This window comes from Pristis pectinata, chromosome 6, assembly GCF_009764475.1.
Source record: "Pristis pectinata isolate sPriPec2 chromosome 6, sPriPec2.1.pri, whole genome shotgun sequence".
NCBI classification, from domain to species: Eukaryota; Metazoa; Chordata; class Chondrichthyes; order Rhinopristiformes; family Pristidae; genus Pristis; species Pristis pectinata.
The window spans coordinates 112,278,333-112,304,156 of record NC_067410.1 but is presented as its reverse complement, the minus strand read 5'-3'; the positions used below and the strand labels follow the sequence as shown (position 1 = coordinate 112,304,156).

The 25,824-nt window shown below is 48.8% G+C and overlaps 1 protein-coding gene across 2 annotated transcripts in view; it reads right to left on the bottom strand.

Moving 5' to 3' along the window:
• The window catches only part of slc2a2 (solute carrier family 2 member 2), a 96,563-nt gene that overhangs the window by 52,882 nt on the left and 17,857 nt on the right, over nucleotides 1–25,824 (bottom strand). Inside the window, exons 7-8 of one of the 2 annotated variants that reach the window (XM_052018939.1) lie at nucleotides 15,492–15,679; nucleotides 6,039–6,143 (exon numbers count right to left, since the gene is read on the bottom strand). The exons of the other annotated variant lie outside the window; for it this stretch is intronic. Of the exons in view, the coding sequence (XP_051874899.1) occupies nucleotides 6,039–6,143; nucleotides 15,492–15,679 (293 nt within the window). The remainder of the gene's footprint in view (nucleotides 1–6,038; nucleotides 6,144–15,491; nucleotides 15,680–25,824) is intronic. 2 annotated transcript variants of the gene reach the window in all.

The window sequence follows — 25,824 nt, the reverse complement described above, 5'->3', positions numbered from 1 at the left end:
TCTGCCTGGGACCGCAAGAAACTGCAGAGAGTTGTGGACACAGCCCAGCACATCACAGAAACCAGCCTCCCCTCCATGGACTCTGTCTACACCTCGCTGTCTCGGTAAAGCAGCCAACATAATCAAAGACCCCTCCCACCCCCGACGTTCCCTCTTCTCCACCCTCCCATTGGACAGAAGATACAAAAGCCTGAAAGCACATACCACCAGGCTCAAGGACAGCTTCTATCCCGCTGTTACAAGACCATTGAACGGTCCCCTAGTACAATAAGATGGACTCTTGCCCTCACAATCTACCTCATTATGGCCTTGCACCTTATTGTCTGCCTGCACTGCATTTTCTCTGTAGCTGTGACACTTCATTCTGCATTCTGTTATTGTTTTACCTTGTACTACCTCAATGTTGTAATGAAATGATCTGTACCGATGGTATGCAAGACAAGTTTTTCACTGTACCTCAGTACATGTGACCATAACAAATCAATTTACCAATGGTCTTATTAAAAAAAATGCAGTTTTGTCCATCAGACCTTCCTCAGTGTCTTATCCCTGCCTGTCCTGTCTATTGAACTTGCTCACTTTGACATTTATATTTGCCTCAACTTGCACATGTACTACACCATTACTTTGGGTCCCACCCCCCTCGCAGACTAGTTTAACCCCTCCCTAGCAGCATTTATTGAATTGAATGTGAATTCCCCAGGTGCTGGGTGGGATTCGAAACATGTCTCTGGATCAGTGGCCCAGGGCCCAGGGGTGTGGATGAGGGTGATGGTGTGTTCTAGTTGGTGTTCACACGCCACACCACGATTCCTCCCACCATGCCACATCTGGATGCCGGCCACTTGTCCAAGTTTGACAGCTGGCATCCAGATGTTACAAAAGTGGCACTTCCTTCCTTCTGGTTTATCCGGTCCCTGCACACTGCGCTGAAGGATAAATCCAGGTATCCTGTCCTGTGGTCAGACTGCAGGAACAGGGGCCATGCTACGCAGCTCATCAACTGCTCCAACGACTATAGCAGGTGAAGGCCATTCGGCCCTCTGGGTCTGCTCCAACACGGCACATTCAGGGCTGATCACCCACAACAGGCCCCTGTTGCCATCTTCTCTCCAAGTCACATGATCCCTCTGGCATTAAGAAAAATCTGGCCCTCCTGCCTGAGGATATTTACTGACGGCCTCCACTGCCTCCTGTGGGGAAGCATTCGACAGTCCACCACCCACTGGGTGAAGAAACTTCTCCTGACCTTGGACTTATTTAAGATATGGCGCACCCCATATCCCAAGGCTGTGAGGGGTTCTGGCCTCCTTTTCCATTGGGAATATCCTCCCTGTATGTAGTCAGTCCGTCCTGTTTGAACCTTATGTGCTTCTATGAGATCCCCTCCCATTCTTCTAAACTCCAGTGGATATCGGCCGATCCAGCCCAATCTCTCGCCGCGCCTCAGTCTTGTTGTCCCAGGACCTGCACTCCCTCCCTGGCAAAAACAGAGACCAAACCTGCACACAAACCTCCTATTATGGTCTCACCAAGGCCCTGTACAACTGCAGAAGAACAGAGAAACAAAGGACTGCAGATGCTGGAATCCAGATGAAAAGCACGCTGATGCTGGAGGAGCTCAGCAAGCCAGGCATTTCTCCACGGGTGCTGCCTGGCCTACTGAGTTCCTCCAGCATCTTCGTGTTTTTCATCCTGTACAACTGCAGTAAGACATCTATACTTGTGTACTCGAATCCTCTTGCTACGAAGGCCTGCGTCCTAACTGCTTCCTGCCTCTGAACACTTGCTTTGAGCAACTGGTTCTACAAGGACACACACCTTCCTGCTTCCCTTTTCCCAATCCGTCATATTCGGATAATAATAAATTTTTCTCCTTTTAGAACTAAAGTGGATAACCTCACACTTATCCACGTTAAACTGCATCTGCCATGCACTGGCCCACATTAACTGTACTTCAAAACCTTCCCTCCATATCCCTGGCAACTTACCATCCCCAACTCAGTGTTAGCGACGCCAGTAACCACTCTTACCATCAGCAACTGCTCTGCCCAGGACTGCAAGAAACTGCAGAGAGTTGTGGACACAGCCCAGCACATCACGGAAACCAGCCTCCCCTCCATGGACTCTGTCTACACTTCTCACTGCTTTGGGAAAGCAGCCGACATAATCAAAGATCCCTCGCACCCCGGACATTCTCTCTTCTCCCCCCCTCCCACCTGGAAGAAGATACAAAAGCCTGAAAACACATACCACCAGGCTCAAGGACAGCTTCTATCCCGCTGTTATAAGAATGAAACGGACATCTTGTACATTAAAGCTGAACTCTTGACCTCACAATCTACCTCATTGTGTCTGCCACTTACTCTGTAACTGTACTCTGCATTCTGTTATTGCTTTTCCCCTGTACTACCTCAATGCACTGATGTGATTAATCTGTATGGACGGCGTACAAAACAAGTGTTTCACTGTACCTCGGTACATGTGACAATAATAAACCAATTACCAATTCCAACCAGCCAACAACAGAGGAGCCAGATTTCAGAAATGTATCCCATGTTTAGCCCTTGACACTCAGGATGAATGTATGAACAATGTATTAAATGGTTTGGTGCAGTGAATAAACAGAATGACACACAGCACGGATACAGACCTTTCAGCCCAACCAGTCCATACCGACCACGGTGCCCACCCAGCTAGTCCCAATTTCCTGCGTTCGGCCCATATCCCTCCAAGACCCGCCCCTCCATGTACCTATCCAAGTGCTTCTTAAATGATACTGTTGTACCTGCCTCACCCACTTCCCCTGGCAGCTCGTTCCGTACACTCACCACCCTCTGTGTGAAAAAGTTGCCCCTCAGGTCCCTTTTAAATCTTTCCCCTCTCATCCTAAACCTCTGCCCCCTAGTTTTGGACTCCCCCCCCCCCCCCGGGAAAAGACTGTTACCGTCCACCTTATCTCTGCCTCTCATAATTTTAAACACTTCTATAATGTCGCCCTTCATTCTCCTACGCTCCAAGGAATAAAGACCCAGCCTGGCCGACCTCTCCCTATAACTCAGGCCCTCGAGTCCTGGCAACGTCCTCGTAAATCTCCTTTGCACTCTTTCCTATAACAAAAACTGACCAAAACTGAACACAGAACTCCAGTTCTGACATGTTTCCTTTACTTCAGCGCTGGGAGTGTGGTTACATCCTTCAGCAATAACTGTTTGCATGTGTGGACTAAACTAAACGTAATAACTGGCGTCAGCCCAAAGCCGAGACATTGTCGGTGTGAATCTGAAGTGTCCCGAGGGCGTTGAGTGGGACGGGATCTGTGGAGGAGGGTGGTGTTGCCTTGCGAGGGGCTCTGACCCTCTCGTGTCGGTGTGGCAGTGGTACAGCGCAAGTGGGCAGGGTAGGTGCAGGGGGTGGGTTGTCATGATATGTTGATTATTTCTGACCCACATCCCTGGCTGATTGTCAGAAGGGAGGACCCCCCGCTGATTTCCCTACTCTCCTGTCCTTCCCACAGCTATGTGGACAGAGAACATGAGAAACAGGAGCTCCCTGTGTCTGCTCTGCCATTCAGTTACAGCCATGGTGGATCTGCTCAGCAGCACGTTCCTGCACTAACCCCATATCCCTAGATTCCACTCGTATCTCTGTGCCCTGAACACACCCCAAGACTGAGCTCCACTGTTCTTTGCAGCAGGGATTCCACAGATTCCCCACCCTCTGGATGAAGAAATTCCTTCTCATCTCTGTCCTGGACAGCCGGCCCTTCTTTCTTACTCCGTGGCCCACTGCTGGTTCGAGTCTTCCCAGTTAAGGGAAGATCCTCCCCCTAAATAACCTGTCTGGCGCCTTGACAATTCTGTACGTTTCACATGGCAGATATCCAGAACCGTCCTGGCTGAGCACAGGATGAAATTTGGGATTTCACTGGACTTCTGAGTCTTTTGGCAGGGCTTGGTGTGTTACGAGGTCTGGCTTGGGGCATTAGCCTCAAATTCTAGATTATTTTTGGCAGGGAAGTCTGATTGTCTAATCCCTGGTAGCAAAGAGTTTTTTAAAGTTCATTTTTTTGGGACCTCAACGTCTCTGGCATTTATCACCCATTCCTAACTGGGTCGGCAGAAGGTGCAGGGGAGCCGCCTCCTTGAACCGCTGCAGTCCTTCTGGCGAAGGTGCTCCCTCAGCGCTGCTGGGGAGGGAGATCCAGGGTTTGGACCCAGTGACGGTGAAGGAACGGTGATAGGTTTGCAAAACAGGATGACGGGTGACTTGGAGGGGAATCTGCAGGTGGTGTTATCCACTGAGGAGAGATTCAGTGAAGATCTTCATTCACTACTGATCAGAGTAGTGAATAATCCTGTTAAAATGTATAAAACGTCCCAAAGGGGCACGACAGGGTGGACAAAGGGTTACAAGGATAATGCATCTTTGTAACTCTCTAACCCTGAGGTGCTGGGAGTGCAGTCATTGAGGACATTCAGGAAGCTCAGTAGATTTTGTGGGAGAATCTATGGATTGGGGGATTGAATGGGAAACCAGATTTGTCATCCATTCCCTAGAGCGGTTCATGATCATAAGCCCGTGATTCATAGAAACATTGAAAACCTACAGCACAGTTCAGGCCCTTTGACCTACAAAGCTGTGCCGAACATGTCCCTACCTTAGAAATTACTAGGCTTACCCATAGCCCTCTATTTTTCTCAGCTCCATGTACCTATCCAAAAGTCTCTTAAAAGACCCTATCGTATCCGCCTCCACCACCGTTGCCGGCAGCCCGTTCCACACACTCACCACTCTCTGAGTAAAAAACTTACCCCTGACATCTCTTCTATACCTACTCCCCAGCACCTTAAACCTATGTCCTCTTGTGGCAACCATTTCAGCCCTGGGGAAAAGCCTCTGACTATCCACACGATCAATGCCTCTCATCATCTTATACACCTCTATCAGGTCACCCCTCATCCTCCGTCGCTCCAAGGAGAAAAGGCCGAGTTCACTCAACCTGTTTTCATAAGGCATGCTCTGCATTCCAGGCAACATCCTTGTAAAGGATGATTTAGGGTGAAGCTCCTACTGTGGTACCGAGTGAGTGCCATCTATTGGAGGCGCCATGTTCTGGAGGAGATGTTAGATCCCAAAGGTCCAGCAGGCAATAGTTATCCCATCATCCACAACAGTTCAACTGGCGATCCACCCCTGTGCAGCTTCTGGCAGCTTGCTGTGTGTAAAGTGGCTGCAACAGTCTTCAAAATACAGTCCACTGTGTACTGGAATCCAACAGTACGGGAACAGGCCCTTCAGTCCACCGAGCCATGCCAGCCATCTAAGCACCAACTGAACAGTCCCCAGTACAATAAGATGGACCCTTGACCTTCACAATCTACCTCACTATGACCTTGCACCTTATTGTCTGCCTGCACTGCACTTTCTCTGTACACTTGTGACACTTTATTCTGTGTTCTGTATTGTTTTATCCTGTACTACCTCAATGAACTGTGTAATGAATTGATCTGTATGAAAGACAAGTTTATCACTGTACCTCGGTACAAGTGTCAATAATAAACCAATTCCAATTCAACTACCCACTTACACTGATCACGCACATTCTCATCAAGCCCTTCTCCTCCACCCCAGATCCTACCCCTCACCCACCCTACAGTGTACCGGGGGATGTGGGAGGAAACTGGAGCACCCATGGGAAACCTAAGCAGTCACAGGGAGAACATGCAAACTCCACACAGACAGTGGCGGATGTCAGGATCGAACCCGGGTCTCCAGCACTGTGAGGCAGTGGCTCTACCCGCTGTACCACTGAGCCACCCTTGGTGCTGTCTGTTAGTGATAAGTTACAGAACTTCATCTCTCTCCTTCCTTCTTTCTAACCCCATCTTCTGATCTTTTCCCTGTGTATTTTCACAGCCTTCCTATGCAAATATCTCTGCATTTTTCCCTGTAAGGAATGCCATTGCTCTTTGGACTGAACATGTTCCGAAAACCCACTCCCAGGTTCCACAAGACCACCATTCCTGGTTACTCACCGAGACCACAGTGAAGATTGTGTTCACCACCCCAACTCCAATTGTAGCATACGTCGGGTGAGAGACTCCGGCCTGCTGAAAGATGGCTGTGGAGTAGTAGAAAATCTGGAGGGAAAAGAATGACAAACTCTTACAAAGTGGAAGAGAAATCAGGCACTGTTGTAGACCGTGAATGTGCAGAGAGCCACCCATCCAACAAGGACCTCGCAAACTAGAGGGAGGTCCTCCTGCCTTCTTGGTTTGGGATTGCAATCCAAGGGTCTTTCGCTGAGGCCAATGATGGAATGATACAGCACAGAAGGAGCCCACTCAGTCCATCACCTCTGTGCTGGAAGTTTGAAGGAGCGACCAGTCAGTTCCTTCCTACCCCATTTCTTCCTCGTAACTTCACAACTTTAACCTTTGTGAGAAGTGGTTCTCTACATGGATTTTATTGAGGCGTTTGACAAGGTTCCTGATGGGAGGCTCATCCAGAAGATTAAGATGCATGGCATCCATGGTGACTTGGCTGTTTGAATTCAGAATTGGCTTGCCCATAGAAGACAGAGGGCAGTGGTCAACAGGACTTATTCTGGCTGGAGGTCTGTGACTAGGAGTGTTCCGCAGAGATCCGTACTGGGACCTCTGCTGTTTGTGTTATATATAAATGACCTGGATGAAAATGTGGATGGGTGGGTTAGTAAGTTCGCAAATAATACAAAGATTGGTGGCGTTGTGGACAGTGTAGAAGATTGCCAAAGGATACAGCAGGATGTAGATCAGTTGTAGATATGGGCAGAGAAATGGCAGATGGACTTTAATCCAGCCAAGTGTGAGGTGTTGCACTTTGGCAGATCAAGTGTAAGGGGACAGTACATAGTTAATGGCAGGACCCTTAACTGCATTGATGTACAGAGGGATCTTGAGATCCAAGTCCATAGCTCCCTGACAGTGGCTGCACAGGTTGATGGGGTGGTAAAGAAGGCGGGCGGCGTGCTTGGTGTTTGAGAGGCTCTTAATGTGCAGAGAATGGAGGGATATGTTGTAGGCAGAAGGGATTAATTTAGTTAGGCAGTTAAATACTAGTTTAATTAGTTTGGCACCACATGTTGGGCCGAAGGGCCTGTTCCTGTGCTATACTGCTCCGTGCTCTGTTTACTTATTTCCATTCTGACAATCGCCATTGGGTCTGCTTCTGTCTCTCTTTCAGAGAGCGTCTTTCAGATTGTAATCACAAAACTCCCCTCCACCTTCGCACTGGGACATTACGGGATAGGGGTTTCACGTTTCTTTACAACATACAAGGAGGCCATTTGGCCCATGATGAGTCTATGCTGGCTCACAGAGCAATCCGATCCCCTCCACCAGTAACCTATCCTCCCCACATTCCCCCTAGATTCCACCACTCAAGTCACACGAGGGGCAAAAACAGAAGATGGAGAAAGGTTGACTGATGTCACTTCCCACAGACCCTGCCTGACCAGCCATTTAACCTACCAATCCACACACTGGGGGTCGTTTAACCTCCCAACCTGCACGTCTTTGGGATGTGGGAGGAAACCGGAGCACCCGGGGGAAACCCACGTGGTCACAGGGAGAACGTGCAAACTCCACACAGACAGCGCTGGAGGTCGGGATTGAACCCAGGTCTCTGGAGCTGTGAGGCAGCGGCTCTCTGCTTGCTGAGCCCCTGGAGTTCCAACTCTTACCCCTCAGATTTCCCCTGAGCACAGTTATCTCATGTAGTCTCCCCTATAACAGGGTGAGGCAAAAATGTTGTCTGTGTGGGCAATTCATGCAGTTCAGGTGGCCCTTGGTTGGCGGCAGCTAGCCTTTGAAGGGAGGGAGGGAGGGGGAGAGAGAGATACAGAGAGAGAGAGAGAGAGAGAGAGAGAGAGAGAGAGAGAGAGAGAGAGAGAGAGAGAGAGAGAAACATAGACAGACAGAGAGGCAGAGAAAGAGAGTGAAAGAGAGAGAGAGAGACAGAGAGACAGAGAGAGAGAGGCAGAGAGAGAGAGAGGGGGCAGAGAGAGAGAGAGATACAGACAGACAGAGAGAAAAAGAGACAGAGAGAGAGAAACTATTTGAATAATTGCGCTCAGTTTAGGTCCAGAGGTAAGAGTTGGAAATCTGAGGGTTAAGTTCTTCACGTGGAGGGTGCTGGGTATCTGGAATGACCTGCCAGAGGAGGCAGTGGAGGACACTTGGACAGTATTTGGATAGGCAAGGAGTAGAGGGGTACAGGCTTAATGCAGGGAAATGGGATTAGTGTAGATAGGTATCATGGTCAGCATGGACAAGATGGGCCGAAGGGTCCGTTTATGTGCTGTACCCTCCTACAATTCCATGACGACCTATTTCAATGTCACCACAGTTGAGTGAGCGGTCAGTTTACTCTGGTCCAGCCGGCAGAAATGGTCTCCGAGTCAGAGGTTGGACATTGCAGGCTCCACCCCAGGAACTTGTTCCAAGCTCTGCTACTGAGGGAGTGCTGCCTTACCGAAGGTGCCGTCCTTCAGCTGAGTGGTTGGAACCGAGGCCCTGCCTGGCCTCGCAGATGGGTGTAACAGGTCCCACATTCAAGGAGCAGGGGACATCCTCCTGGGAATCAGGGCCGATGTCCGTGCCTCACCCAACTTCACAAAGGCAGCTTATCCCATCATTCCCCGGCTGCTGCACGTGGGATCTTGCTGTGCAACAATTAGCCACTGTGTTTCTTGCATCGTCATTAGCAGCAAAGATAAAGGACTTCATTGGCTCTAAAGGTCTTTGGGATGTCCTGAGGCACTGAAGGTGTTACAATGTCTGTCTGTACTAACCTACCGATACTAATAAACACCTTCAATAAGTAACTTCATCATTTGCCAGTGGTCAAAGTTCTGAAGTAATTGATGAACGAAATATTTCTTCACCCAGAAATTGTTAAGCGGGATTGCACGGTAGTGTAGAGGTTAGCATAACGTTATTACAGTGCCAGCGACCTGGGTTTGTACGTTCTCCCCGTGTCTGCGTGGGTTTCCTCCGGGTGCTCCGGTTTCCTCCCACATTCCAAAGACGTACGGGTTAGGAAGTTGTGGACATGCTATGTTGGCACCGGAAGCGTGGCGACACTTGCGGGCTTCCCCCAGAACACTCTACGCAAAAGATGCATTTCACTGTGTGTTTTGATGTATATGTGACTAATAAAGAGATCTCATTGAACTGGATTGTGTAAGGGTTTTCAGTGCTATGGGGCCAGTAGTTGGATTGAGACTAAATAGACCCCACCAAGATGGACTGAATGGCCTTCTTCCAGATGGTAGATCCTTGCACTCCATGACCAGGGGAAGGGGCATTCAGGGTCAGAGACAGAGCTGGTGAAGGAGCTGAAATAAATGAAATGGCTGGTTGTTCAGCCAGGGGAAGAATGAACCAATCACCGAATCCAGCCCCAGCACAATCACCCACATCGGTTTACAGCTGGAGTGATTTCACCCCCATTAATAGGTCAGATATGCAATCGTACATCAGCTAATTATTTACAGAAGATCATAAATCTTGTCAAACTCAGTCCTTTCACCTACTAAGCTCTGCACGTGGGCTTCTAACATCCCTGGAGTATCCATTTCAAACACTGGCAGTTCCAAAGGATCACTTCTCCGGGTAGGGATCGTACACCTGATCCCACAACCTGTGTCACCAGCACTGAAATGCCTGCAGAACTACACACAACTACAAATACATCCTGTTACATACATGGCTTTAAAAATCAGCTGTTAACATTAACCTTAGCTTTGTCACCCACCACAGTAGTCACAAACACACATTGTATCTGATCCCATGAACTCAATCACAACAATCTCTGGTTGCTTCTTAAGGCTCTCCATCTTTGTCTCTGCCCTCACTCTGTCTCACAAGCTGACTTCCTCTGGACACAGGGACTTTTCCTCTTTCCTACTGCCCTTCCTGAAAGCACAAAGTCGTCCCCACTGACCTTCTCTCCCTCTGTTGTCTCCAGTGCTCACTGTATAACTGTTCTCAGTCTCCATCATGTGGGGCTGATATCTGTCGGTCCATACCTACTGTAACATCTCTCATGGGATCTTCATTTCCACAGTGCAACTCAGTCCTCTCCTAAAGCACCCAGCTAAATCTGGCCTCGATCCAGGCCTCCTTAAACAACAGAAACCACGTCAAAAGCCTTGAGGTTCAAGGACAGCCTCTATCCTGCCATTATAAGACCATTGAATGGTCCCCTAGTACCACAAGATGACCTCACAATCTCCCTCGTTATGACCTTGCACCTTATTGTCTGCCTGCACTGCACTTTCTCTGTAACTGTAACACTTTATTCTGCATTCTGTTATTGTTTTCCCTTGTACTGCCTCAATGCTCTGTTGTGATGAAATGATCTGTATGGATGGCATGAAAAACAAAGTTTTTCACTGTACCTCGGTACACGGGACAATAATAAACCAATTTACCGATTTAATTTACCAATCTGGACTCTGCCACAACACTCGTGCACGCCCCCCTTCTGCAGCAGGGTCCTCCCTGCCGAGGGTAACTGATACCACACCGACACACAGCTTCTGCCTTCCACCTCACCTGCGGACCAGCCACTGCACTGAACCAGCTCCCTCCTACTACCCACATAGATCGCAGACTTGTCCCCTGAACTGCTTGTCAAATATTGTGAATATTTCCAGTGCTCCGAAAATCCAAGAGGCACCCTGGCCTCCGATTCCTCAGACTGGACAATCCTTCCCCCGGGACCTCTCAGCCTCTGGTCCGTCTGATACCTTTCTTTAGCAGGTTTGTTTCTCAGTCCCATGGTCAGTCCCACTGATCCCTTCTGATTGAGATTCATGTCCACCAGGGTGCAATGACAATAACAAACCAATACCAATGAAACAAGGGAAAACAATAACAGAATGCAGAATAAAGTGTTACAGTTACAGAGAAAGTGATGAGCACAAAACAACAGTGGTGCAAACTGAGGTAATGCAAAAAGTGACAGTAACGGAAGAGGTAGATTTAAGGGTCCGAGAATGTGGCAGCCCCACCGGGAGGGGATGTGAGAGAGGGGACTGGTTCAGGAGTCTGACAGCAGCGGGGAAGAAGCTGTTCCTGAGTCTGGACGTCTGGGCTTTCAAGCTCCTGTATCTTCTCCCAGAAGGTAGGAGAGAGAAATTGGAATAGCCAGAGTGACAGGTGTCCCTGATGACACTGTCAGCCCTCCTGAAGCAACGCACGGTGAAGGCGGACAGGATGGAAGGAAGTTACGAGCCTGAGACGGACTGGGCAGTGTCTGCAGGTTCTGTCGGCCCAGAGCAGAGCAGTTGCCGTATCAGGCTTATAGAACTCATAGAGCACTACAGCACAGTACAGGTTCTTCAGCCCACAATGTTGCGCCGACATTTTATCCTGCTGTAAGATCTATCTAACCCTTCCCTCCCACATCGCCCCCCATTTCTCTATCATTCATTTGTCTATCTAAGAGTCTCTTAAATGCCCCTAATCTATCTGCCCCCACAACCTCTACTGGCAGTGAGTTCCACACACCCACCACTCTCTGTGTAAAAAACTTACCCCTGACATCCCCCTTATACCTTCCTCCAATCCCCTTAAAATTATGTCCCCTCGTGTTAGCCATTGTCGCCCTGGGAAAAAGTTTCTGACTGTCCACTCGATCTATGTCTCTTATCATCTTGTACACCTCTATCAGGTCACCTCTCACCCTCCTTCTCTCCAAAGAGAAAAGCCCGAGCTCACTCAACCTATCCTCGTAAGACATGCTCTCCAATCCAGGCAGCATCCTGATAAACCTCTGCACCTTCTCTAAAGCTTCCACATCCTTCCTATAGTGAGGCGACTAGAACTGAACACAATACTCCCAGTGTGGTCTGACCAGAGTTTGACAGAGCTGCAACAGTACCTCGCGACTCCAGGCTGAGGTGTAACCTGTCAGGATACTTTGTAAAGTGCATCTGCAGAAGTTTGAGAGAATCCTCATGGACAAGCCGAACCTTCTCAGATACCTAAGAATGTAGATAAGTGGATGTGCTTTCTTTATTTGAAGGGACACCTACTGCCTTATATCTTGATGCTATTAAAATGCAGTACTTATTCATTTGTTGCATTGTCCTTCTCGTAGACAGCGCTACCAATCCCTGGCTTTGAGAAAAGCTCTTAACATCCTCCCCCTGACGTGGAAGGTATATTCATTGTTGGTGTTGCCAACTCAAATTCCAACCCACTTTCCCCTTCACTGCTGTGCTCGTTCACCACAGGCCTTGGCCCTCTCCTCCATGTCCTCAGCAGCAATGGCTACATTTGCCCCAGCCCAGAAAGACCCCGGAATTAGCTGCAAAGGCTCAGTCCTCACCCTGACCTTCATTGTCCTCCATCAGATGGACAGTTGTCAAATTCCATCTGCAATGTGCTCGCTGTTCTGGGCTTGGGAACATGCCTGAATGAACCTGCTTCACTGTCTTAATCACTATCTTCACACTGGATGTCCTCGCTGATGTTAATTCCAGTTTGCCTGAACTCTTGAAGCAAACCCATGACACTCAGTCTACAAAGGTAATTGCCCCTTTGTGCCTGTGCCTGATCAATCATTCACCAATCATTTCCTCTGGACCGTGGTGTAGCCCTTGGCTCCTACTCTGCTTTCACATGTCAAAGGCAATATTTGAAGACTATAAGACCATAGACCAGAAGACCAGAAGACCAAAGAGCAGAATTAGGCTATTCGGCCCATCGGATCGGCTTCGTCATTTGATCATGGTTGGTTTGTTTTTCCCTCTCAACCCCATTCTCAAGACCTTTGAAGCCAGTAGATTAAAGTGCCTCTGGCAGGTCTGTACAACGGCCTTGTAAGAGACCTCACTCTGGTTCCTGTCTCTTGCAGACTTCCTGACGTTTTAAATATTTCCAGCCATAAAACCAGTGACACAGTTGCTCCCCATCCCTCGCACATGGCCTCCTTTCTCTGTTCTGTCGTAGAGTCACAGAGTTGGGATCAACCTAGATGGGGATCTTCATTGGCATGGACCAGTTGGGCTGAGAGGCCTGTTTCCGTGCTGTGTGACTCTAATGCAGCAGGGAAACAGGCCCTTCAGCCCAACTGGCCCATGCCAGCTAAGATTCCCATCTAAGCTCATCCCATCTGCCTGCATTTGGCCCACGTCCCACTCAACCTTTCCTATCCATGTACCTATCCAAGTGTCTTTTAGATGATGTTAGTGTACCTGCCTCACCCTCTTCCTCTGGCAGCTCATTCCATGTACTGACCACCCTCTGGGTGAAGAAGTTGCCCCTCAGGTTCCTATTCAATCTCACCCCTCTCACCTTAAACCTGTGCCCTCTAGTTCTCAATTCCCAACCCAGCAAAAAGACTGTGTACATTCACCCTATGCCCCTCACAATTTTATACACCTCTATAAATAATATCACCCCTCATTCTCCTATGATCCAATGAAAACAGCTCTAACCTGTTCAATCTCTCTCCATAACTCAAGGCAACATCCTTGTAAATCTTTTCTTGTAAGTATTCCAAATGTGGCTTCACCAGCATCTTGGAAAACTGCAACATAACATCCTAACTCCTATACTCAGTGTCCAGACTGATGAAGGCCAGTGTGCCAAACGCCTTCTTCACCACCCTGTCCACCTGCGACGCAACTTCCAGGGACACCACTTCCCCGATAAGTTTGATGAGACTCTTCGCCCACAGGAAGATTTCTCCTCAACTTCAAGCCTGATTACCACCCTGCTACTCCCTCAAGCAACAACACCCCAAACACACTGCTTTGCTAGGTTCCTTGATACTGCCAACGAGTAAGACAAATCTTCCTCCTCTGAGGCAGTCTGTTATTTTCGAGGATGACTTCCATTCATTCCGGTTCTGTGGGAATTCTGAGACCAATGTGGGAATCACAGATAGGGTCGGTGATGTCTGACAGGGTAGGTGAGGTGATCCACTCGTTCCACTATCTACATGGGCCTCTGTGTGTGCTCCCAATGCACAAACCCAAGGTTCTCAATAGCATCCCAAAAGTTCCTTCTTTACTTTGAGTGGTCATAGGCAGTGTCAGTAGAGATGTTGCATCTATTAAAGGAAGCTTTGGGCACATCCTTCCTGTCCACCTGGTAAACTCTTCCCACAACTGAGCTCGGAATAGAGCAGGTCGGGAGTTGGTGACCCAGAACAACACTGGTGACCCAGAGTAACTCAGGCCTCAGTGCTGAGGATGTTGGCCTCAGAGAAGGTGCTGGTGTTGGTCACTTTTACAGTGCCTTGAGGTGTCCACTGCAGGTAGTCCAGGTCTCAGAAGCCTACAGAGGGCAGGATTCACTGCTACCCAGTGGACCATGAGTCTTCTGCCAGGTCTGAGCTCGCGATCTTCAAACACATCTCTTATCTCCTCAACTGACCAAAGACTGAGCTGCCGTACTGAAGGCGGTGGTGGATTTCATCATCGAAGGCCACCTTCACCGAGGTCGCTCCCGAGACGTGGGCTGGTCTGTTTCTCATCACAAACCTTTCTCATTGGAGGGCAGTGTGGTGCAGAGGGCTGTGGTGGCAGAGGACCTTGGTCTTGTGGATGCAGAGTGTCAGGCCCCTCCTCTCTTAAGCTTCGAAGAGCAAGTTAGAGATCAGCATCTGAGAGCATGCAACGCAAGGAGCATCAGTAGACAGCAGCTTGATGACTAAGCTTCAGTGACCTTAGTCCTGGAGTGGGGTTTGAACAGTTTCCCATCAGACCTGAAGGTTAGCTCCACTACTGCAAGAAGTTTATTGGAGGCAAGGTGCAGTGTTGTGGTGAAAAGCACTGAGAAAAGTGTTGGGACGACGACACAGCCTGGTGTGACTCCAGTCTTCACTGCCGATGGTCCTGTCTGTAGACCTGTTGTTAACGTCATGCTTGCATGCCATCTTGGAGCAAGTATAAAACAGAGACCAATTCCTGGTGGGCAGCCGAATTTGAGGAAGGCATTCCACGGTTGCTCCTGATTGATGGAGCAAAGTCTTCAGTGACGCAGGAGGACGTGTATAGGGGCTGGTGCTCCTGCCTGCATTTGTCTTGAAGTTATGGAGCAGTGAAGATCATGTCCACCGCCTCTCTGGATGGACGGAGTCTGACGGTGTTTCGGAGCATCGTACAGGGACAAGGAGAGTGGATCGGGAGGAAAAGAATCGATCAGAGGGGGCAAGAAGGATTGATCGAAGGGGGGGAGGGTCGACTGTTGCCTTAAAAGTGGAACTGGACAGACACAATGGAGAGAATAATTTGCTGGGCAATGGAGGAGCCAGGAATGAGCCTGTGCTGAGATTGGGCAACCAGGAATGAGGATGGTCTTGGGCTGAATGGCCTTGTCTTGCAACTCTACAGAGTGCGTCGGAGTGTGGGTCTGGACTGTACCCTGTGCAGGGGATTCCAGACACGGAGTCCCAGACCCTGCAGTAAATGGGAAGATTTCACTCACCGCATTGATGCCAGAGAACTGCTGGGAGACATGTAGCATCAGAGCCACGATGATGGGTTGCCGGTAGCTGGAGGAGCAGAACAGCTGCACGATGGAAACCTTGGGCTCCTTCTCGATCTCCTCCTTCTCCTTCTTCATCTCCGCAATCTGCTTGTCAGTGTCGGATGTTCCGAGGAGTCTGCGCAGACCTGCAAAGTGGACAACTCAGCCCCAGCTCACGGAGGGGACCTGCAGAGGTTCTAACACTGGCCAGGTACTGTCCTACACATCTGAGAACTGCTGCCACTGCCCTCCAGTGGAACGTCTCACCTGGCAGATGACTCTTCCAGCCATTCCATGTTCCCCCAGTACTGCCTCTCCCACAGTGCAGCACAGAACTACTCTTCCTGCAGTTCGAAAGTCCCCTAACACTGCCTCTCTGACAGTGCAGCACTCCCTTAGTACCACCCCTCACACGTGTGACCCTCCCTCAATACTGCCTCTCCCACAGTGACCCTCCCTACCATCCCGTCACAGTGTGACCCTCCGTCAGTACTGCCCCTCCCTCAGTACTGCCTCTCCCAGTGTGACCCTCTCAGTACTGCCTCTCCCACAGACTCTCCCTCAGTACTGTCCCTCCCACAGTGTGACCCTCCCTCAGTACTACCCCTCCCACAGTGTGTTGCTCCCTCTCCACAGCATCTCTGAAAGTGCTGGGTAGCTCTTTTACAATCTGCATGGAGATGAGGCTCTGATTCTTTGATTCCATGAAGAAGAGCAGGGAGGTTTCTCTGTTTTCCTCCCAAATTTATTCCTCAATCAATATTGCAAAGACAGGTTACCCAGTCCCTATCAGCTTGCTGTTTATGGGATCTTTCTTTAACAATGAGTCCATGTGAAAAAGCTTTTCATTGGCAGTGAAGTGCTTTGGAGTGTGAAGGGACCCATAACAAAGCCAGTCTGTATTCCCCACCCAGAATACCATCTCAGTGGGAATCACGTGAGGTGCTGGCAGAGAGAAACCGGGAATATTTAAATATTCAAGGAGTGAAGAGGGTGGATGGACTCAAGACTGAGACAAATGAAAAATGTTGCAAATGCTGGGAAGTTGAAAAATGAAACAGAATATATCGGAAATAGTCAGCAGGTCAGGCAGCATCTGTGGAGGGAAAAACAAGAGCTAATGTTTCATGATGCTGAAATCGCATCAGAACTGGGAAAAGTTTTAAATAAGCAGATTTGAAGTTGTAGGGAAATGGTGGAGTGATGGGGAATGTGCAGGGCTGGGAGTGGTAAATTGGTTTATTATTGTCACATGTACTGAGGTCCAGTGAAAAGCTTTGTTTTGCCTGTCATCCATACAGATCATTTCATCACATCAGTGCATCGAGGTAGTACAAGGGAACACTATAACAGAATGCAGAATAAAGTGTTACAGTTACAGAGAAGGTGCAGTGCAGACAGACAATAAGGTGTAAGGCCACGATGAGGTAGATTTTGAGGTCAAGAGTCCATCTTATTATATTAGGGGACCAATCAATAGTCTTATTACAGCGGGATAGAAGCTGTCCTTGAGCCTGGTGGTACGTGCTTTCAGGCTTCTGTATCCTCTGCCCGATGGGAGGGGGGAGAAGAGAGAATATCTGGGGTGGGTGGGGGTCTATGACTATGCTGGCTGCTTTACCGAGGCAGCGAGAAGTGCAGACAGAGTCCGTGGAGGGGAGGCTGGTTTCCATGATATGCTGAGCTGTGTTCCCAACTCTCTGCAGTTTCTCGTGGTCATGGGCAGAGCAGTCGCCGTCCCAAGCTGTGATAGCCATTGCTAATAGTTGGGACTCTACAGCTTTCAATAAGGGATGCCGTTACCTGTAGTTTACTTCAGTGAACAGCAACACCCATATCCCCTCCAGTGGGAATGCACTGCTGGGAGTGGGGGTGGGGGTGGAGGCAGATACAATAGAGGGGCTTAAGAAGCTCTTAGTTAGGCACAGCAATGTGCAGAGATTGGAGAGATATGGACACTGTGCAGGCAGAAGGGATTAGTTTAGTTAAGCATTTAATCACTAGTTTAATTAGTTCAGCACAACATGGTGGGCCGAAGGGGCTGTTCCTGTGCTGTACTGTTCTGTGTTCTAAGGCAGCAGATCATTCTATCGACAAACTCTTCTATCATGCATCACTTTCACCCTCTGCCCAATAGGGCGTGCAGTGGTTCAGTCACTGGAAGGGTAGTCCAGAGAGCAGGACTACTGATCTAGAGACAAGAGATCAGGTTCCTGCAATGGCATCTGGGGAATTTAAATTCAGTTCATTAAATCGTCAGGAATTTAAACCAGGACTGGCCTTGGTGTGGAGTGTGGTGGTGGAGCTGGGATAGAGCGGGTCCCGTCTCAGTGGTTCCACCTTCAGCCCTCGTCCTTCTCGGTGACAGAGCTGCAGGGGACCTCCACCAACCGCACGTTTCCATTCTCGTCTCACACCATCTTAACTTGGAAGCAAGCCACCAGTCTTTCACCATCACCTGGTCTAAATCCGGGCACTCCCTCCCCAGCGGCACTGTGAACACCTCCACCAGAAGTGGTTAAGAGGGCAGCTCACTCCCACCCTCTTGAGGGCAGTCAGGGACAGGCAATAAATGCTGGCCTTGACACTGATGACCAGACCCCACAAATGTGAAAATGAACCTGGGACGGTTTCTTGTCTGCCTGATAAATGATCATGTACACACACACTCACACACACACACACACAAGCACACACGGAAAAGCACACACTCTCTGACTCATGTGTGCGTACCTTAATTGAGACCAAGTTCTTTTCATAAGTTTTGCCCCACCCTCTTTCTTACCTTTGACAAGCCCCCATGCTCAGCCAATCAGAGCTAAGAGTACAGATCGACAGAGATTCTGATAACTAACCAAACTGCCCTGCTAGTATGACGCACTCTCGACGCATTCAGCTAACCCAGGCCCAAGTCATTGCCATGGCAACTGTCACCAACACGGATTTAAAGTTTCAAAATAAATGTTGAGTGCCGAAGGATAATTGCTGTTTATAGAGTGCCGGGGAGTGATTGCCATTATAAATGTTCAAACCAATGTTCTGAGCTCCTTCCCTGAGAGGGTTCCTGCTGAGTTCACCCGCCCTGTTTCCCAGGGACACTGACTCATTCCGTGTTTCCACGGAAGCCACAGCTCTCTGCAGTTTCTGCCAAACAGATTGGGAAGGAGCCAAATATTTCATCAGAACAAGAACAAAAAATGCTGTAAACACTCAGCAGGTCAGACAGCATCTGTGGGGAGAGAAACCGAATCAACATTTGATGACCAATGACCACATGTTTTAACAGGAGGTCATCCAGTGAAACATTGACTCAGTTCCTCTCCCCATAGATGCTGCCTGACCTGCTGAATGTTTCCAGCATTTTCTGTTTTTATTTCAGATTTCTGGCATCTGCAATGCTTGGCTTCACATCAGAGATCAATCTTAAAACTGCCGCCCCCTTCCCACTCCACAGAGCTCTCTCCCCATCCCTCAGAGTACTTCACAGCTCTGGCTAGTTTCACTGCTGTCATTTCCAGGAAATTAATTCCTAGTTACGATAGTAAGGTTTAAGAGGTATTCAGACAGACATATGAACAGACAGGGAATAGAGGGATACAGACAATGTGCAGGCAGATGGCATCATGTTTGGCACAGACACTGTGGGCTGAAGGGTCTGTTCCTGTGCTGTACTGTTGCATGCTTCACGTTCAATTTTAAATTCTGAGGCTGATTGGCCGAATCTCTCCACCTTACATGAGAGCTTCTTGGCAGTGTCCTGTTTTGTGTAACTCAGACACCTTCGACACTGAACCAGTGGGTAGCTACAAGAAAGCTCACCAGCACCTCTACATCCTCAGGAGGCTAAAGAAATTCGGCATGTCCCCTTTGACACTCACCAACTTTTATCAATGCACCATGGAAAGCATCCTATCCAGGTGCATCAGGGCTGGGTACAGCAACTGCTCTGCCCGTGACCGCAAGAAGCTGCAGACAGTTGTGGACACAGCCCAGCGCATCACGGAAACCAGCCCCTCCTCCATGCACTCTGTCTACAATTCTCGCTGCCTTGGTGAAGCAGCCAACATAATCAAAGACCCCACCCACCCGGGTCATTCTCTCTTCTCCCCTCTCCCATCAGGTAGAAGATACAGGAGCTTGAGGGCACGTCCCACCAGGCTCAAGGACAGCTTCTACCCTGCTGTTATAAGAATACTGAACGGTCCCCTAGTATGATAAGATGGACTCTTGACCTCACAATCTACCTCATTATGGCCCTTGTACCTTATTGTCTGCCTGCACTGCACTTACTCTGTGACTGTAACACTTTATTCTGCATCCTGCTATTGCTTTACCTTGTACAATATAAGCCAGATCAGCCACAATCAGCTATTGGCAGGCACGGTAGTGTAGTGGTTAGCGTATGCTATTACAGCGCCAATGACCCGGGTTCAATTCTGGCCGCTGTCTGTAAGGAGTCTGTACGTTCTCTCCATGTCTGCGTGGGTTTCCTCCGGGTGCTCCAGTTTCCTCCCACATTCCAAAGACGTACGGGTTGTGGGCGTGCTATGTTGGCATCGGAAGTGTGATGACATTTGTGGGCTGCCCCCAGGACACTCTACGCAAAAGATGCATTTCACTGTGTGTTTCAATGTACATGTGAGTAATAAAGAAATCTTATCTTATTGAATGGCAGAGCAGGGTCGACGGGCCAGATGGCCTCCTCCTGCTCCTATTTCTTATATTACTACCTCAATGCACTGTTGTCATGAAATGATCTGTATGGATGGCAGGTAAAACAAAGTTTTTCACTGTACCTCGGTACATGTGACAATAATAAACCAATTTACCGACTTATCCTCAATTCCTCCACAGAAGGAGCAGTCAATCCATGTACGGGGATTCAACTCAGAATAAGATTAACACTTATGATCTGGGAGCAAGTGTAGCAGGCAAGTCCCCCAAGGCACCTCGCACACCCATAAACCAGACAGAACTTCTCATCCAGTCACACAAGAAGTTTAACGGAGAAGAGAGTAGCAGGGAGGTTTGGGGTGGTGGGGTTGGTGGGGGGGGGGAGGGATTTCAGAGCCCAGGCAGCTGAAGGGGTAGAGTAACTGACACTGGGGATGATCACAAGGGGCAGATGCAGGAGGCAGGCGTTTGGTTCCTCGACCCTGTTCCACAATTGAAACAAAATCATGGCTCTGATCTCTGCCTCTCCTCCTCTTTCCAACCTGCTCCCCATGACCTTTCTCTCCCTGGAGATCAAAATCTGCCTGAGTCAGCCTTGCCTGGATCAGATTTCCCCCTCCACACACTCTGTGGCGGGGAATTACAAAGATTCACAATCCTCTCCGAGAAATAAATTCCTCCTTAGCTCCATATTAAATAGTGCCCCCCTCCCTGGCTCTAGATACTTAGATACCCCCCACATGGGGAAACATCCTCTCAGCAACCACCCTGTGAAACCCCCTTAGAATCTTATGTTTTACTCTTCCAAACTCCACAGAGTGCAGGCCAAACCTGCTCAACCTCTCTTCATACATTTAACCCCCTCACCTCAGTGAATTCTCTGCACTGCCTCCAACACAAGAACTCTCTTCATTAAATAAGGAGTATTATTTACCTTCCTTGTACGGCCTCACACATACACTGACATATACTCGTGCACAGACAGACACAAACACTGACATACACTCCCATACAAACACACACTGATGCATACACACACCGACACACACAAACATACCTCTACACACACACCAACACCAATGGAGGTTTGTAAAACCATGAGGGGCATAGATAGGGCGAGTGGTCTTTATTCCAGGTTTGGGGAATCAAAAAAGGACATAGTTTTAAGATTAGAAGTGAAAGGTTTTAATAAGAACCTGAGGGGTAACTTTTTTTTTACACAGGGGGTAGTAGATATATGGAACCAGCTGCTGGAGGACATTAGGTACATGTACATTAGGTACATTTAAGAAGTATGTGGACAGGTATGTGGATGACAGGATGTGGGCCAAGGGCTGGGAAATGGGATTAGCTTGAATATACATCTTGGTTCCAATGGACACGTGTGGGCTGAAGGGCCTTGCTCCGTGCTGTATGTAGTGTAGCGGTTAGCGTAATGCTTTACAGCACCAGCAACCCAGGTTCAATTCCGGCCGCTGTCTGTAAGGAGTTTGTATGTTCTCCCCGTGTCTGCGTGGGTTTCCTCCGGGTGCTCCGGTTTCCTCCCACATTCCAAAGACATACAGGTTAGGAAGTTGTGGGCACGCTATGTTGGCGCCAGAAATGTGGCGACACTTGCGGGCTGCCCCCAGAACACTCTACGCAAAAGATGCATTTCACTGTGTGTTTCGATGTACGTGTGAGAAATCTTATTATATCTATGACTCTATTTTACACACACACACATGGATATACACAACCAGACTGACACACATATGTAAACATATAACCAGAGACACACAAACACACAGAAATGTACTAGCAAATACTCAGACAATACTGACATACACATTTACACAAGGCAGTCATACACAGACACACTAAGAACCAGGCAGACACAAAGACAGACAGACTCATGCACTTCCCCAGTCACAACCCCCTCCCCCCCACAGACACACCTTCCCAGTCACACCCCCACAGACACACCCCCACACACCCACAGACACGCACATGCTTTATTTAATTTACGCCCCACCCTCTGTCCTAACCTGACGAGCCCTCATGTTCAGCCAATCAGGAGCACGCAATATCAGTGGTGTGAGTGACTCATCACTCTGTTCATGAACCTGCTTAACCCCGGATATCCACCATCACCATGGCAACCTTCACTAATCCGGTTTTATACTTTCAAAAGAAATCTTTAGTGTTCAAGAATAATTGCTGTTTATTGGACTCCTGGGGCCTGATTGCCATTAATAAATGTTCAGAGGATTCTGTGAGCTTTATACAGGTTCAAGACTCATTGTCAGCCTTTGCTGCTCCGAGTTTCGCTCTCCCCTCCCTGCCTCCTGAGGGCGAAGATTCATGATGCTGCATAACCCAGTGAGAGCCAATGCTCCTCTGCCCAGTCCCTGCCTATCGTACAGATGTGGTGAAAGCAGGATACCCAATGTTACATTGGAGCTAAATTTTAAATGTACCACCCTCTGCTGAATCCTCATGTTAAAGGAATATTTCGCATCTACCACGGGCAGAAGGTACAGAAGCCTGAAGTCCCACACCACCAGGTTCAAGAACAGTTACCATTCGGTTCTTGAACCAACCAGCAAAACTCTAATCACTACCTCAGTTTGGCAACACTGTGACCACTCTGATCACTTTGCACTAAAATGGACTTCATTTTTTTTTAATTCTAATTGTGTTTTTTTCTTGTAAAAATTGTATAATTTATGTCTTCCTTGTAAATGCTGCTTACATGATGCTATGTGCCTGTGATGCTGCTGCAAGTAAGTTTTTCATTGCACCTGTGCACACATGGACTTAAATTTAAATTTTTAAATTTTACTTACAGCGTGGTAACAGGCCCTTCCGGCCCAACGAGTCCACGCCACCCATTGTAAACCCAATTAACCTACCCGTACGTCTTTTGCAATGTGGGAGGAAACCGTAGCACCCGGAGGAAACCCACGCAGACACGGGAGAACGTATAAACTCCTTACAGACAGTGACGGGAATCGAACCCTGATCGCTGGCACTGTAATAGTGTCGCGCTAACCGCTACACTACCGTGCCGCCCCATGTACTTGTGCACATGAAAATAAATTCGACTTTGACTTTACTATCATTGGCTTATTATTGTCACATGTACGGAAATACAGTGAGAAGATTTGCCTGCGTGCCATCCCGACAGATCAATCCATATATAAGTACATCGAGGTCATACAAAAAGAAAACAGAATGCAGAATATAGTGTTACAGCTACAGAGAAAGTGCAGTGCAGGCAGACAATAAGGTGCAAGGGCAACGATGAGGTAGATTGTGAGGTCAAGAGTTCATCTTTAATGTACAAGAGGTCAGTTCAAGACATAACAGCGGGACAGAAGCTGTCCTTGAGCCTGGTGGTACGTGTTCTAAAGCTTTTGTATCTTCTGCCTGATGAGAGGGGGGAGAATGACCTGCAGGTTGGTGGTTTAATTGGTCACAGTAAGTTCTCCCTCGTGTGTTGGTGTGTGGGAGAATATGGGGAGAGTTGACAGGAAGGTGGAGCGAATAAAAAAAGTGGAATTCATGTAGGATTAGTGTCCAGGAGCAGGTGATGGTCAGTGAGGATGTTGTGGGCCAAAGGGCCTGTTTCCGCGCTGTGTATCCCTATGTGTCTATTGCACTGTAATTCCCTCTTTCCCACTCCGGGCTTCCTCTATCCCCTAAAAAATCCAATGGTTCAGGAACGTTACCACAGATGGAGCCAAGAGGTTGGGACAAACCTCTGGGCACGGCCACACAGGCCATTCTCAGGCTTTCTGAATCCTACAACAGGAGTTGCACCCAGCAAGCAGACTTGAGAGGCCTGGCAGAGCCCTGGCTTGCAATTGTTGGATTCCCCCAAACACCTCGGGTGTTGGAAACTCCAAACAGGCACGCAACAGTGCAAACGGGGGGTAGTGTGGGCGGGAAGAGGAGGAGTGGACTCTCAGGGCAAGATCACTGCATCTTCAGGCAGCAGACAATGAACCAGTTCTCCCCCTCCCACACTCAGTCCATGCTATTGGCTTCCACAGCCTGTCAGGAGAATCGGGGAAAGGTCCAAGGTCACAACTTGCTCTGGGAGCAGGAGGTCGCTGAATTCAGGGGCGATATGGTTGACCACCTGCACTTGTGGTGATGGTCCTCACTGGTCAGTGACAAAGTGGTGGCACTACCGGTGCAGTGATCCAGACATCAGGCCCGATGACATGGAAACACGAGTTCGATTCCCACCACAGCAGCTGGTCAACTTAAATCCAGTCACTTCCGCAAGCAAGGACAGGCAGACTGGTGTCAGGAATGGTCACCCCCACTGTGGGTCCAGGAAGAAATTCCTCTATCCTATTTGTGACACTGGACCCACAGCTCAGCTACTCAGTCAGTTCGAGGGTAATCAAGGGTAAATAAATGCTGGCCTTGCCTGCTATGACCATGTCCAAAGACTGAGGCTAAAAGTAAAATCTATTTACTATGGTCGCAGACTTTTTCCCAGCGTGGGGGAGTCTAAAATTAGAACTTAAGGTGAGAGGGGAAAGATCTAAAGAGCATCCGAGGGGCCAGTATTTCACACAGAGGGTGGTGGGTATATGGAACGAGCTGCCAGAGGAAGTGGTGGAGGCGGGTACAATTACAATGTTTGGACAGGTACATGGATAGGAAAGGTTTAGAGGGATGTGGGCCAAACAGGCAAATGGGCTGTCTAGATTTGTCGACTTGGTCAGCATGGACGGGTTGGGCCAATGGGCCTGTTTCTGTGCTGTATAACTCTATGACTCTGATAGGTAATTCAGAGGAGGTTCACTTGGATGATCCCAGATATGGAGGGATTGTCTTATGAGGAAAGGTTGAACAGAGTTTAGAAGATTGAGAGGGATCTTATTGAAATTGGTAAGATTCTCAGGGGCCGGGTCAGGGTAAATTCTGGGCGGGTATCTCCCATCATGGGGAGAGTCCAGAACCAGAGGATCCAGTCTCAGAATAAGGGGGCACCCACTGAAGACTTGAGAAGAGGAAGTATTTTTTCTCCCAGATGTTTATGAGCCTGTGGTTAAATGCTGGAAGTTGTTCAGATTTTCAATCATTATTGGAATCGAGATTTACGGGGGGAAGGGTGGGAGAGAGAACAAGGAAGGTTGGATCAGCCACGACCTTTTTGAACGATGGAGCAGGGGTGAAGGAGCTGGAAGGCCGACTCCTGTTGAGCACAGTAGTGTAGTGGTTAGCGTAATGCTATTACAGCGCCAACGACCCGGGTTCAATTCCGGCCACTGTCTGAAAGGAGTTTGTACGTTCTCCCAGTGTCTGTGTGGGTGTCCTCCGGGTGCTCCGGTTTCCTCCCACATTCCAAAGACGTACGGGTTAGGAAGTTGTAGGCAAACTATGTTGGCGCCGGAAGCGTGGCGACACTTGCGGGCTGCCCCCAGAACACTCTACGTAAGAATTGCATTTCACTGTGTGTTTCAATGTACATGTGACTAATAAAGAGATCTTATCTTATCTTATGTTGTGCGGCCTTCTGGTCACCATTGTAAATATGGGGAAGACAACAGCTAAATGTGCACAGAACCAGATCCCAACAACAGCAGCATGAAGATGGGGGTCCCCTGCATAAGGT